The sequence below is a fragment of the Salarias fasciatus genome, chromosome 19, assembly GCF_902148845.1.
Source record: "Salarias fasciatus chromosome 19, fSalaFa1.1, whole genome shotgun sequence".
NCBI lineage: Eukaryota > Metazoa > Chordata > Actinopteri > Blenniiformes > Blenniidae > Salarias > Salarias fasciatus.
In genome coordinates, this window is record NC_043763.1 from 5,037,817 (window position 1) to 5,052,383 (window position 14,567).

Here is a 14,567-nt window from a genome sequence, read left to right on the forward strand (position 1 = left end):
CTATTAAATAAGAACAACCAGCAAGTTAACTGAGTCAACATGAGTTCTCTAAAGTTTTGTCCACGGTTCTCTGTCAGCAGCTGGGTACTTGTGCTGTTAGCACCTTTTCTGAGCCACTGCTGTTATCAGACGGCACAGTGATGCTTCAGGCTGCCCTCATGTGGCTGAAGGCACGTCTGATTAGAAATCTCCACCCAACCTCTGACTTGACGCCACACAATCCCGAGAAGGAAAAGGTGCACCAGCAGAGGTGATCTTCCCCTGCGACTCTCCTTCTCTCCTCAGCGTCTCTCCATAAAATAGAGCGTCTCCGGTTTACAAAGGCAAACCAAGCGAAAAGAAAACACGGGATACACAGATCGTCCTCTATTGTGTGTTTCACCCTGGTCCCACGTCGACTGTCATATTTACCGTGGTGTCATGGCGTCTCATTGTGCTTCGGGCCCCTAAAAGGAACATTTGTTTAGAACTCTAACCTTACAAACATTCTGATATTCTGATTTGCACATCAGAGCTCTTGTTCTTGTTCAGAAGGAATCCTGCTGACGGCTGGACAAGAGGGTGAAGCGGTAGCACTCGCTTCAAAAAGGAGGTAGATTAGCATGAAATGTGAGCAATAAAAAATATATTTTCCTTAGTAAACTAGTGAAGTATGCACAGTTTATTAAATACATCCATTCTATGTTATTGTCTTTCACTGTGTCCCTCAGGAGATCACAGATTTTGGAGCAGGGCTCATCGAATTCACTTTTGTTTGTATGTGTTTTACTTTTTTTATTTCATGTTATTGTGTCTCCTGAGTCCTTGTTTATCACCTCTTCCCAACCTTTTAAGTTTTCCTGTTAAAGATGTAGAGATGATAACATATGATTAATATTTTACCAGGTAATAACACAAGTATATGGATTGCACAACTTCTTCAAATGCCGATCTCAGAGTTATTAAGTGATATTTTGGGTGAAATAATTTTTAAAGTTTTGAATTTTTTTGCAAAAAAAAAAAACTTTTTTGGGTGAATTAAAGCTTTTAAACTCCAGCACCATATGACCTTCAACATGTCTGCTTTTAACAGGATAATATCCAAGTGTGTGTAGCGGAAAACATCATTCCGCTAAACTGAATGTAAGCACAACTCAATGAGTTGAACTTTTTCTATATTTGAATCAAGATACACCAAGTATTACTGCTTTGTCGCAAAAAGAAGTAAAATGTATATTAAAGTACACGTTTTAGTGTTGAAGTATAAGTCTAAGTTGTATTAATGTACTATTCTTGATACTTTTCAGTATCAGTGAGTAAATACCCCGACCCCCCCACCCAGGTGGGTCTATTGAGTGACCTGCTGCCAGCTGTGATCCTCTGCTGTTCAGCAGGTCTGATGAATTAGCCACATAAATCTTTGAACAAAGGCATCGATTCGTCAGTCTCACTGAGAAGGAGACGACACCGGCCTTGGATTTCCTTTTTCCCCTCACAGAGTAGACACAGGTGGAAAGTGTGCTGAAATTGGTGCTGGTACAACAATGAAATTGTGAATACAATTGAAAGCAGTGTTAAGTACTCAAGTAAACGTACATTTAGATCTAATTACTCAAATTATGTTATCAGCTCCGCGCTGATGTCTAAAGTGACGTTTAAGGGATAGCGCCCCCACGCTTCAATGGTGAGGACAAGTACTGCATGCAGGCCGGCATCTTTATTAATATTAACACTAAAATGTTCCTAAAGTGAGATTTACTTGTTGGATATGTCAGGATGGATCAGATTCGCTCTGATTAAGAAAACCTTTAGGTGAAAAATTCATCAAGTGACTTGAACATTGAACATAATTCAATAGGCATCTGTCACAATTAAATAGATCTTGACAACTTAAAGACAATGTTCCCATTATTTTTAATGATGACAGACACCCTGTAAGTATGGAATAGAATAGAAGTAACTTCACTAAATCCAGAGGGAAGTTATTTGTACTATTAAACAGTTACCGTTCATATAGTATATTTAACACCTAGCAGATAGCAATAAAATACTGAGCTCTCAAAGGACATGCAAAACTAAAATTTAAATACTTGTTTGTTTGTTTGTTTGTTTGTTTGTTTGTTTGTTTGTTTGTTTGTTTGTATTATCTTTTGTGAAATCTCGAAAACTTTTTCAGGTCCCGAATAGCCTCCGGGCTTCCGTAGTATAGTGAAGCAGGCCAATTTAAAACAACTGCGAGTGTGTGTCGCCCAAAAGCAAAGTTTCATTGTAATCTATTTATACTTTTTTACTTATAGTCACTAAATAAATGATCACACCATCCACGGTTTATTTATCATGATTGCGAGAAAGGTGACGGCAGGAATTACGTAGTGTCATTGAACGCATCAATATTCAAGCACAACCGTGCAGAATTGACGTGAGAATTAGCAGCCAGCGACTCGTGAGTTTGACTCAAATACGAGTTTTTACACCGCAGCGGAGGATTTTAAACCTTTAAACGGGTCCTGCCTTCGAAGTGGGTATGGACCACATCCAGTTCATGAATCTCCTGAAGGGGAAGCGCATCAGTCTGACCGTGAAGAGCTTGTCCTACTCGGGAGTCGTTCAGCGAGTCAGCCCGGACAAAACCCTGCTTCTGTCGGACGGTCGGAAAACTCGGCATTACTTCATAAATAAACCCTGTTCTACTGTATTACCGCAGCACTGAAGGTGTTTTCTCACTCTGTGTTTAGTGAGTGACAGCAATGGCTGCAAGAGCGCCGGAGATAAGCTGTTCATCGGTCAGGAGATCATGAACGGTGAGTTTCTCCACGCTGACATTGAAGGTTCCATCATGTCTGTTTTCTAACGCGACTTTTAGGCCTGTGACCGCGGCCCCAGAAACATGAGATACCCCTCCCGTTGGTAGAACCAAACACAACATAGTTTTTCCTCATCTCTAAGGCCCCTCACACATGAAATGGATTCTTGTATAAAAATATTTTAATGCAAAAGTGGTAAAATTGATCTATATTGTTATACACCCACAGACAAAAAATGAAGTCTGTTCGTCTGGAGATGGAAGCATATAAACCTATGTAGATTCACTATGGAAGCACCAGAAGGTCTATAACTTGGCACAGTGAAAGCCAGGATATCCCTACACATTCTAGAAAAAACAAAATGTAAATATCTAAATTCAAATAGGAGAAATAGTCATTTTAACACATGCCTACAATAGGCGAGAATGGAAATCTATGTAGAATATTCTCTTTACTTTTTAGTGGCTTTCTAATGGAATGTCATAACAACACATATGAGGGCTTGTTTGAAAGCTGCCATTCTACTGAATCCAGCAATACCAATTGTGTACTGGTATCTTGTATACTCATCGAGTTATCTCACAAAAGGTGTGAGGTGTCCCAAAAGAATAAAATGCCAGACAGACGCAGAGACAAGGAAATGTCTTTTTAATTGAATTGTTTTATTCAAAATAAATGTTCCTATATCTAAACATAGCTAAAGCCAATATGTGTGTGTGTGTGTGTGTGTGTGTGTGTGTGTGTGTGTGTATGTGTGTGTGTGTGTGTGTGTGTGTATGTGTGTGTCTGCGTGTCTTTGTGTGCGTCTTGTTTTTGTCCGTCTATTAAAGGTATAACACAGGATTTTGATTTCTGGGTGGATCACCTAAATAACTGGTGGGTCTGTTTGTCAATCATTCTGACGAGCTGGTTTTGTAAGGTGGTTCTACGTGCTTGCGCCCAATCAGCTTCTCCCTTTTGCGCATTCAGAGTGTTTATGTAGCCGTGAGCTTCTGAGCTAGTACTTACCGATGGCGAGTCTGACATAATGAAACTGTAACTGTTTTGGAAAAAAAGCTTTATGTATGAGCGAGGCCGATCGCAGAAACTGTAAACAGAGCCGTGCACGCCGGAGAAGAGGAGGTCGCGCTCGTACACTTCCACATTTCCTGGGAGAAGCAGGAGAGCCGGGCGGATGGTCTGGAGCATGGCGTTGTTCAAAAAGTGAGTAACAGACGTTTGGCTTCGTCTTTTTGAGAAAATCCTGTATTACACCTTTAAGGTGTCTAGGGTCAAGAGGGGAGGTAGGTTTGTGGGAAACATAAGCATCTGTATATCACTTATCCACATTATCGTCAAAAACAACATGGCTCATATTTGGGCAATCAGGGAAAGGGCAAGCGCAAAACTCTATGCAGGTCAAGCCTTGTTGGCTGTAAGGGGGGCTCTCACAAGGTGGTTGATGATGAGGCATGAGACCACAGCATATGTGGATGCCATGCAAGACCTTTGTGATACTAATGCAAAAGGCTCTGCAGTACACAAAGGACATGGAGCTTCCAGAATGGACAGGGATGAACGAGACATACAGCAAATAGTGGAAACTGTGGAGCAGAAGCAGAAGCCCTTTGATCTTGATGCTATCCATGAAGAACTAATAAAGATTACAAGTGGTCAGGTTGCATCTGAGAAAGTTGCTAAAGAGCTCTCAAGTTTCCTCCAAGATGGTGTTGAGCAGGCTGGCATCTTCATCAAACAACGCCTGTCAAAATCTAGAACAAAGAACGTCTGGGATCCTGAGAAACGGAAACAGTGTGCAATCTTCAAAGATATGAAAAAACTGATGGAGTCGGTACATCTAAACAGGTTCATATGGAGTCAGATGTGCTCTTTCGAAGATTACTTGACAGTGGCAGGTGGGGAGTTTGACTGGGGCGGTACACCTGTCAAACGGTAACGCAGGTGTCCTAAGGCGAGCTCAGGGAGGACAGAAACCTCCCGTAGAGCAGAAAGGCAAAAGCTCGCTTGATCTTGATTTTCAGTATGAGTACAGACCGTGAAAGCGGGGCCTCACGATCCTTCTGACTTTTTGGGTTTTAAGCAGGAGGTGTCAGAAAAGTTACCACAGGGATAACTGGCTCGTGGCGGCCAAGCGTTCATAGTGACGTCACTTTTTGATCCTTCGATGTCGGCTCTTCCTATCATTGTGAAGCAGAATTCACCAAGCGTTGGATTGTTCACCCACTAATAGGGAACGTGAGCTGGGTTTAGACCGTCGTGAGACAGCTTAGTTTTACCCTACTGATGATGTGTTGTTGCAATAGTAACTGACCAGATTTGATCCTCCACACTCAATCAAAGACCTGGAAAGACAAAGAAGAGGCACCATCCAAGCAAGCAGATCAAGGTCAGTGGTAACAATGCTGCTCTATGCAGCTTTGTGAGCAACTACATAGGTCAATACAGGGCCAGAGAGAAAATCCTCAGAGAAAAAAGTCATTTTGACAGGTGGCTTTGAAAATAGTGAGGAGGTCAAGGTGGTCAGCAACTCAGGTGTTGACAGGTTGACAGAACTGCATAGTGACCAGGAAGAGGTTGACACCAGATTGGTATTCCATGCAGTACGTGCAGCAGAGTCTCATTCTTGGGTCATCGTCAGATGTGATGATACAGACGTGCTGGTTTTGCTTGTGTATTATTCCAGTCAAGGAATATTTTGATCTTCAAAGGTGTTCATGCACTCTGGACACGGTCCAAGGGAGAGGTTTGTCCCAGTCTGTGCAATTGCAAAGAATCTTGGTGCAGCATTTTGTGCATGTCTACCTGCATGCCATGCCTTCACAGGTTGTGATACCACAAGCAGCTTGTACAGAATTGGGAAGGCAACAGCTTTTAACAAACTGAAGACTCATCTGAGTGACTTCAAAAAGATGGACAATTTTGGACTTGCAGTAGGCTTGACCTGCATAGAGTTTTGCGCTTGCCCTTTCCCTGATTGCCCAAATATGAGCCATGTTGTTTTTGACGATAATGTGGATGAGTGATATACAGATGCTTATGTTTCCCACAAACCTACCTCCCCTCTTGACCCGAGACACCTTAATAGACGGACAAAAACAAGACACACACAAAGACAGACAGACAGACAGACAGACAGACACACACACACACACACACACACACACATTGGCTTTAGCTATGTTTAGATATAGGAGCATTTATTTTGAATAAAACAGTTCAATTAAAAAGACATTTCCTTGTCTCTGTGTCTCTCTGGCATTTTATTCTTCTGGGACACCTCACACCTTTTGTGAGATAACTCAATGAGTACACAAGATACCAGTACACAATTGGTATTGCTGGATTCAGTAGAATGGCAGCTTTCAAACAAGCCCTCATATGTGTTGTTATGACATTCCATTAGAAAGCCACTAAAAAGTAAAGAGAATATTCTACATAGATTTCCATTCTCGCCTATTGTAGGCATGTGTTAAAATGACTATTTCTCCTATTTGAATTCAGATATTTACATTTTGTTTTTTCTAGAATGTGTAGGGATATCCTGGCTTTCACTGTGCCAAGTTATAGACCTTCTGGTGCTTCCATAGTGAATCTACATGGGTTTATATGCTTCAATCGCCAGACGAACAGACTTCATTTTTTGTCTGTGGGTGTATAACAATATAGATCAATTTTACCACTTTTGCATTAAAATATTTTTATACAAGAATCCATTTCATGTGTGGGGGGCCTTAGAGATGAGGAAAAACTATGTTGTGTTTGGTTCTACCTCCGGGAGGGGTATCTCAAAAACTAAAGCACTTTTGAGCTGTTGGTCACAGGCCTATTTGCAATTTAATCCACAGTGGACTTTGACTTTGAAACGACTCCTGACACCGGGTAAGTAACTTAAGAACAGAAATACAGGCTTGGGAAAGCTTTTGTCACAGCTGAAAACTGCAGATGTTTACTTTCTTATTATCTCCATTCTTAATCGCCTTGTTTAATGTATTTCCTTGTAAAGCATTGACTTGTGTGTGAATGTTGCTGTTTTACTAAACTCACCTTGTAACATTTATTGCTTTGCACAGAGATCAGCAGAGCATTAACACTCCTAAGCAATACAGGAAATCACTAACATTGGGTGAGTTGAATGAGGAATTATTGGATCACATCAGCTGTTGAAAGCAAATCTGAAAAGAGGGACTGATGTTTTATTGAAAAGGATCTTCCTGTTGCAGATGTAGGTGATGAGGAGGCCGTCGACCTTGAAATCATTGACGAGTTTATCCAGAAGTTTGGCCCTGCTGTAAGTTGCCTTTAAAATTATTTTAACAAATCATTTTGTTTTAGTAAGAAGTCTCATTTCTCTCCATCAGGTGTTGCACATCAAGAAGCAGAGAGTGATCGGGGTCGGCGCTGCAGGTGTGGAGATGTATAGAAACGGGAGATTATGCTGGCTGCTGGTGAGAATAAGTTAAAAGAATAAGTTATTTGTTTGTTGTTGTTTTTGTTCTTACCTAACGTGATTCGGCGGATCTTGTTCATTTAGATTGCCACGAAATACAAAGTGTACTTTTTTGACGTCCTCCAACTCGGGACCTGGGCGTTTAAAAACGGCCTCTCCATGATCCTGGAAAGCCGGCACATATTAAAGGTGAGCAGTGTTATTGATGTGGGAAGTCCTCTCTGAGACACTATTTTTTTTGGCTCTAATGTTTTTTTTAAACTTATTTTGTTCAGGTCATTCATGACTGCAGATCCATCGCTGGATGTCTTATATCTCAGTTCGGAGTGAAGCTAGCCAACGTCTTTGATACTCAGGTACATATAGAGATGGAGAAAAATGACTAAAAATAATAGAATAAAAAAAAAAAAATCAACAAACAGCCCAGCAACAGTAGGTATAAATGAGCTCTGATACTTGGAAGCGATCAAATTGTTTTTACAGCCCATCTGCTGTGCAGCCGTGCAGCTGACTGTTCATGTTTGAAGGTGGCAGACGTCCTGTGCTTCCGCTCGGAGACGGGCGGCTTCCTTCCCGACAGACTCAGTACCCTGGAAGAGACGCTCCGCCTCCGGCTGAAGGTGCCTCCGGACCAGCTCTCGTCTATTCAGACCAAATCTCAGCTCACCAAGGTACAGCCTGTCTGTCAGGATGGATTCTCTTCGCACACACACATTTATATAGATATAAATGTGGTGTCTTCATGAGAAAGTGTCCCAGACATCAGACAATGTAACAGCATGTATTGATAATGCTTTTTTGTTTTGTTTGTCGGGATTTTTGTTTAAAATGTTTGGAAAATTCAACCCTCCAAGTGGTAACGAACACATGCGTGTGTTCTCCACTGTGTTCCTCCCAGGAGGAGCAGGAGGTGTGGTACACCCGGCCCTGTCCTGCAGCTCTGCTGAAGCCGATGGGTCTGTCGGTGATCCACCTGCTCCCTCTGCGGATGCAGCTGATGGACGATCTCATGACCGACTGCCTGCTTCTGGTGGACTGCTACCTGAACACCAGCCACTACCTGCCCGACGAGATGGAGCACGCCAGCCCGGTGGGTCACCGGAGGAGGATTTATGATTTGTAGCTCAGTCGTGTTACTTTTATTTAAAAGAAAGACGCTTGTCGGTTGGAAACGTCTGAATTTCGTGGCGTCTCTTCTGCCATCTGCAGGAAAGCATGTTGGAGTTGCCCAGAGAGCTGAAGCAGCTGGAGCCGCTCCTCCAGGAGCGTCAGAAGTTAGCCGCAGAGCAATACCCCGTCACGGAGCAGGGCCTGCTGGCACGCTTCCAACAACAACCCGAGTGCTCATCTGAGGTCTCACCTGCAGCCGAGGACCAGAACGGAACGCTGCCGAAGCCTTCTGTATCTGAAACCGAGGAGCCGCCTCCATCACCTCATGAAGGCGTTAGTAATCAGCGAGCCTTGAGCCCTGAACGCACCGCCGTTCCCTCCGATGAGGCTCCAGTCCCAGCGGGTGTGTGTGAGCAGAACACCCAGGCGTGTCGACGCAGCCCTCCGTCTGTGAACGGCAGAGGAAGGCCAGGCGAATTCATTAACATCACCTGCGTTCAGAACAAGGCGCCAGCCGCCCCGGCCTTCCCGTTCATCGGTAGAGGCTTCCTCCTCCACATGCCTCCGGCTCAGGGTCCCGGATGGAGCGCCGCGGCTCCTCCAGCTCCCAGACTAACAGCAAGACCTGATCCTGAAGAAGAGGAAGACCTCGGCTGGTAGAGCCTCAGTCGCACATTAGAGGAAGGTCAGAGCCCATCAGGACGACTGGAAATGTTTTGCTGGTTCAGGAATTCTAGTTTCTTACAGTGACCAATAGATGGCAGTAAATCTTTTGTTTTTGCAGGTAGATGCAGCTGAAAAGTCATTGATGTTTGGGGAAAAACAAAGGTTTAGTGGCAGTGCTGATGTTGTGTAACCAGGGTTCGTATTTTCTGAATGTCCTGAGTTGTTTTCATAAATCATCACCTGATCATCTTCCTAACAGGTTCAATAAAAGTTAGTTTTTGTAATGAGCATTTTAAGTCTTTTTTTTGTGTGTTTTTTACATTTCTAAGTCTGATCGTTTGTCACAGGGAGCGTAGAGCAGTAATGACTGGCTGGTGGAACACAAACAACCAAAACCAGCATGACATGGTCTGTAAATCATGATGTGCTCGGCTCAGTGTGATTTATTGCAGCGCGGCGTCTGTGTCACAGTTAATTGATTGTGAAAAGCAGACACGGCCGCTGATGAATCTGCTGCTAATTGAGCAAAAGCATTGCTGACAGAGTCAAATAAAAAAAAACAAAAAAAACAAACCAAAAATCTCTGAACTTGGCCGGGGCCTAAACTGTGTCGCCACTGCGGGGGGGGGGGGTGCGTGTGTGTGTGTGTGTGTGTGTGTGTGTGTGTGTGTGTGTTCTTGTATTTCTATCCTTGTCGGGGCCAAATGTCCCCACAAGGATAGCAAAACGTGGAACGACGTGCCTTGTGGGGACCTTTTTCTGGTCCTAAGTAGGAGAAACAGTGTTTTCTTGACCATGTTGTTGTTACTGAAAAAAGTAAAAGTGCAAAAACATTTCTTTAGGGTTAGGCTTTGTTGTGGTGTGGGTTAGGGTTAGGGTAAGGGTCAGGGTTAGGGGCTAGACATGAATGGGAGTCAATGGACGGTCCCCACAAGGATAGAAATACAAGACTGTGTGTGTGTGTGTGTGTGTGTGTGTGTGTGTGTGTGTGTGTGTGTGTGAGAGAGTGTGAGAGTGTGATCACAGGCGGCCGGCAGCTGCCATGTTTTACTAAAACTAATGTGATCCAAGTCATTTTCAGCTCGAGGTGCCGTCCAGATTCATTTGTTTTTCCTGGATCATCAGAGGTGGTCCCTCAGATCAAAACAAGGCACAACAGCAGGGCAGGCAGCCCCCCCCCCCTCCACCCCCTCCCCTCCCTCTGTATTAATCACATCTTATTGCTATGGTTATCTACATGCAGAGGCTTGGGCCACTTCCAGAGCTTTCTAATTGAAAGCATGAAACAGATAATGTCGGATTTTAATTAACTGGGAGGCAGCCCGACACAAAGCCTCACATCTCTCTTAGCAACCGGCTCCTGCCGAACACAAGCGGGGTGGATCCCACCCATATGCCTTCTTTAACCCTTTGAAATGTGGCCGCGTGCAGCCGGGGTGGGGGGGGGACAAAAGCTTTCACACGCCAGCCTCTGATTTACTTGACGTTATCAGCGTCCATCTTCTGCACCTCTTTATTCGGACCTGGGGTCGCGGAGTGCTGGAGGAGAGGTCGCCCAGGAGGGGTCACCGGTCCAGATTCACGTTACACAACACCTGGACGGCTTGTTTTATATCGGCGACCCTCGGCAGCGAGCTCCTGGAGGAGGGGCCCGGGGCCGCGGAGGACAGGCTCCTGTCATTGAGCACCAGAATGGAGCGCTTATTTTAGAGGACCTTGCATTTCCTCTCCGTCACAATAATGCCTTATGTGCGGCGCTTCCTGTTTCTCAGGCCCGGGAGGAAGGAACAGAGCGCTTGTCACACGGTAGTCACGGTTTCCTCCCCTCCTCCTCCTCCTCCTCCTCCTCCTCCTCCTCTGCTCGCCCTGCAGCCGCTCCTGACTTCAGACAGTGTCGTGTCCTTCAGGAGGGAAAGATGACAGCACCGTCGGCATCACGGCAGGATGCGGCCCGGCTATTTTTAGGCTCCAGTCGGAAAGGTAGCTCACAGACATAAACACAAACTTTAGGATGTCCAGCTGTGTTGATTTAGCATCCGAAGACGGAGGCCCGACTGTGTAAGACCGGTTTATTGTTTTGGCTGAGCGGCGGGAACCCGAGGTACGACAAAATAGGTCACCTTCACACAGCAATCACAACTCTGGATGATTTACAAAAAAAAAGACTGGCAGAGGGGGAAATGTGATCGGGTATAGATGGTCCTGCAGTTCCTGGTTGAGGAGGCTGGATCAGTATTATGGGGGGGGAAGGGCAGCTGCAAAGTCCCAACAAAAAGCCACAAACAGCAGTCGCTGGTGGCGCAGCGAGAGGCCAGTTTCTCCTCCGGCGCGGATCACTCTTTCACTCTTACTCGCCTCTGCTTGGGTCTTTTCCACATTGTTTCCTGCACTTCCTCACACTGGGTGTGGATGCTGGCAGGCCTCGGGTCTGCGGCCCCTTCAGCCAGAGTCACCGTGACCTCCGCTGAGATTGTTAAACACACACACACACACACACACACACACCTACCAACTGCAACAGGAGGGCTGTTTCATCATTGATGAAGAAAAACTGGAGAATTATTGGGGGTTAGAGCTGCACCACAGTGAAAAAAGGTCTAATTGGTGTGTTTTCTCGCCTCGATAGCACATTTTACTGACCGCAGACACATGGCAGGCTGCATTATTAATCGTCTGAGCTCGTGGCAGCACCCAAACACAAAGGTGGACTCACAACTCCAAAGTTATTCAGATCGCTGGAGTGCGCCTAGGCAACCATCCCTCCACTACTTCAGTGTTGGGCTACAGATTTGTTCATAATTAATAGACTCTGGTTAATTATTAAAAGTGGAGGGATCCTGCTGTTAACCCTTTAAAGGGCACTAGTCAAAATACTTGACAACTTGCAATTCCATAGCTTAGTTAAAAGGATTTATAACACTTATATTGTACCTATATGAAGTCGAATCTCTCAGCTGGACTCATTTCTCATGTCTCAGGATTTTACAGTATTTCATATTTGGCTGGTTTACATGCCTCAGCAGGTTAAAGTCGGAGTGTTTCTGATTAAGCACGTTCAGCTCATGGTACGTTGGGCTTTTTAATGCTGGAGAGGTCGGACTAGGATCAGCGTCGTGTCAATAATCACACTGTTTGTGAGCTTTTTAAATTCATCCTCCTGACTGCGTCCTGCCGTGGAGGCACCTTCCAGCCAATTATTTCTCCCCGGCGGAGCCTCAGGTGGCGGACCTGGCCTCGGACAACTTCATTTGATTGACTTGTTGGAAGAACCCGATCTGCGGCGGTCTTACCTGAGCGGCGCGGCACAAAGACACAGACTGCTGGGCAGTACTCGGCAGCTCCGACTGTGCCACAACAAATTAGATGTATGTCAACAAAATAATCTCAATTTCATTATTCATGTAACCACATGTAATCCCTTTTGTACCGATAGGGAGGGAGGTCTGTAATCAGATATCGGGTTGCTCTGTGTGGCTGAGCTGCATCCCCGCAGTCAATCTTCCATCTGTTAGGAAAAACCTATTGTTGAATCCTGCTGGGCGCCCCCCCCGCCCCCCCCCCCCCCCCCCCCCCCACTCCACTACCTCTCCCCTGCCCTCGCTCTCACGTTACAAAACCACCCTCTCCCACTCTCACCAGGTCGAATTAACATTTAACGTGAGAATCGTCCGACCCGTGCAGATGGCCTGTCAGAAAGCCAGAGCAAAACACAGCATCGGTGTTCGAGCCGGCCTCACCAGCGGCATGCGCGTACCCCCGCCGTCAGGAAACCTCGTCCAGGAAGACCCCTCAGTATGCCCACGCTCGCTCCGGCGCGCAGATGCGGACGCACAATGAGCATCTTTATGAACCGCTGCGCCGTGTTTGCTCAGGCAGCGTGAGGCGCGGGGAGCTGGAGGGCCTCTCCGGAGGGGTCGGCCATGTTGTGACCTTCAGCTGGGAGCGGCGGCGGCGGCAGGTGACGGGGCAGAGGAGAATGCGGCCGATGCGGAGAGAGCAATCTTTGAGGAATGTCAGCTTTCAGCTGGTTTGGATGTATACTTTAAACAAATCCGCCGCGGAAGACAGCGTCAGAGGCGGAGACGCCGCTCAAAGCATTTCTTACATTTAATAATAATAATACAGTGTTCAACTTCAGAGTGGATCATAACAATTTTAATTTGGTCTCACTTCACACATTTCAGTTCAGGATTTCACATTTTTCCCTCTTGCAGCTCAGATCTCCACAGGATCCATCTCTTTCACACCAGAGGAGCAGCTGAACGCGTCTCGGCGTTTTTGGCCGTTACTTAACCAACCACAGCGTCCCTGGCAGGGCCGCGGTCCCCGGGGCTCGGTAACTGCACTTTTATTCACCGGAGATAATGCCGAAACAAGCGGGATGTTAATGGTTTGAGCGATTAGCGTGGACATGCGGAGGTGACAGGCATGCAGTCGACTGAAGGGACGGCCTCCATCGGACTCTGGAGCGACACTGTTTTTAGTTTTTTATCACTTCAAGATGTTAAAACAGAAGAATAATCTTCTACAGCAGCTTTAAAACTGAAAACTCCTGTAGGTGGAATAGATTTCTGTGCACGCCCCTCACCCCTCAAAAGGTGGGCTATTAGCTGTTGGCGCATTCATCATAATTAAAACCTGCATTGTGTGTGTGTATGTGTGTGTGTGCCTGCACAGATGAGGGGTGCGGGGTGGGGGCTCCCCCCCCGCGGCTGGCTGAATGAGTGCCCGGTGGCTTGGCCTGGCAGCTGCTCTCCCAGCCTGGCACGGCCGGCGGATGGTTAGAGAAGGTGGCAACAACCGGGCGCGCACAACACAAGCGCTCTCCCCGGCCCGGGCTTTTGTCCTCCCAGCAGCTTGCCATATTTGTGTTGCTTGTTATGGCAATATCATGGGATTAGTATGAGCTCAGATTGGGTAATTAAAAAGGGCAAATGTAAATGCCACGCCGAACCCGTGGCGACATTTAGCGACGATGGAGGATGTGGAGGCTGTTGTGGCGTGAGACCAGGGAGCGGTGCTGTACCTGCAGGTCCTCTCTCTGGTAACCGTTCATTGAATCAAACCGCTCTCTGGTGTTTGAATCAGACGCCACCTGCTCCGCTGTTTCATTCCCAGAACTCGGACATACTGCAAGTGTCACCTTGTATCTGCTACAGGCTGCTAAAGGTGTTTATTGAGCCCCGGACCACCTGTGCACGGCGGAGAGCGTCACCGGTGGGATTACCCGGGCCGGCTGGGCCCGCCTTGGCCCCGGCGCCGCCGCTCCGGTCCAGGCGTGGCGCCGGTGAGTCTGCGGGGGCCCGAGCGCAGCAGCTGCTATCTCCTTGTAGCAGACAGCTGGATCTGAATATTCATACAGAGTGAAGATTAATGCGTGTTTGTTTGGCCCCACATGGCGTTGTGCCGTCAAACGGGGCAAAATGGAGCGAAACGGCCAAAAGACGTCGTGGGCGTTGAACGTGGGGGAACAGCGTGAAGAGGAAACCTCTGCATGAGCGAGACGAAAACTCGCTTCTCCGCCCGTCCATCCTGGCTCACGTCGCCGTGTCTCAGTATAT

General features: G+C 46.4%; 1 protein-coding gene across 1 annotated transcript; it reads left to right on the forward strand.

Moving 5' to 3' along the window:
* Positions 1 to 158: 158 nt before the first annotated feature.
* On the forward strand, positions 159 to 9,000 carry exd1 (exonuclease 3'-5' domain containing 1). Its single transcript, XM_030117466.1, has 11 exons — positions 159 to 174; positions 2,499 to 2,627; positions 2,715 to 2,807; positions 7,004 to 7,071; positions 7,142 to 7,228; positions 7,315 to 7,419; positions 7,506 to 7,586; positions 7,758 to 7,901; positions 8,129 to 8,320; positions 8,440 to 8,631; positions 8,758 to 9,000. Exons 1-11 carry the CDS (start codon positions 159 to 161, stop codon positions 8,998 to 9,000), a joined length of 1,350 nt encoding a protein of 449 aa, XP_029973326.1.
* The last annotated feature ends 5,567 nt before the right edge of the window (positions 9,001 to 14,567 follow it).

What these genes read in the sequence shown, in the direction of transcription:
- exd1 (XM_030117466.1), top strand. An exon ending in GGAGATTATGCTGGCTGCTG is followed by an intron (nt 7,229 to 7,314) that starts GTGAGAATAAGT and finishes TTGTTCATTTAG; the next exon opens with ATTGCCACGAAATACAAAGT. An exon ending in CCAACGTCTTTGATACTCAG is followed by an intron (nt 7,587 to 7,757) that starts GTACATATAGAG and finishes TCATGTTTGAAG; the next exon opens with GTGGCAGACGTCCTGTGCTT.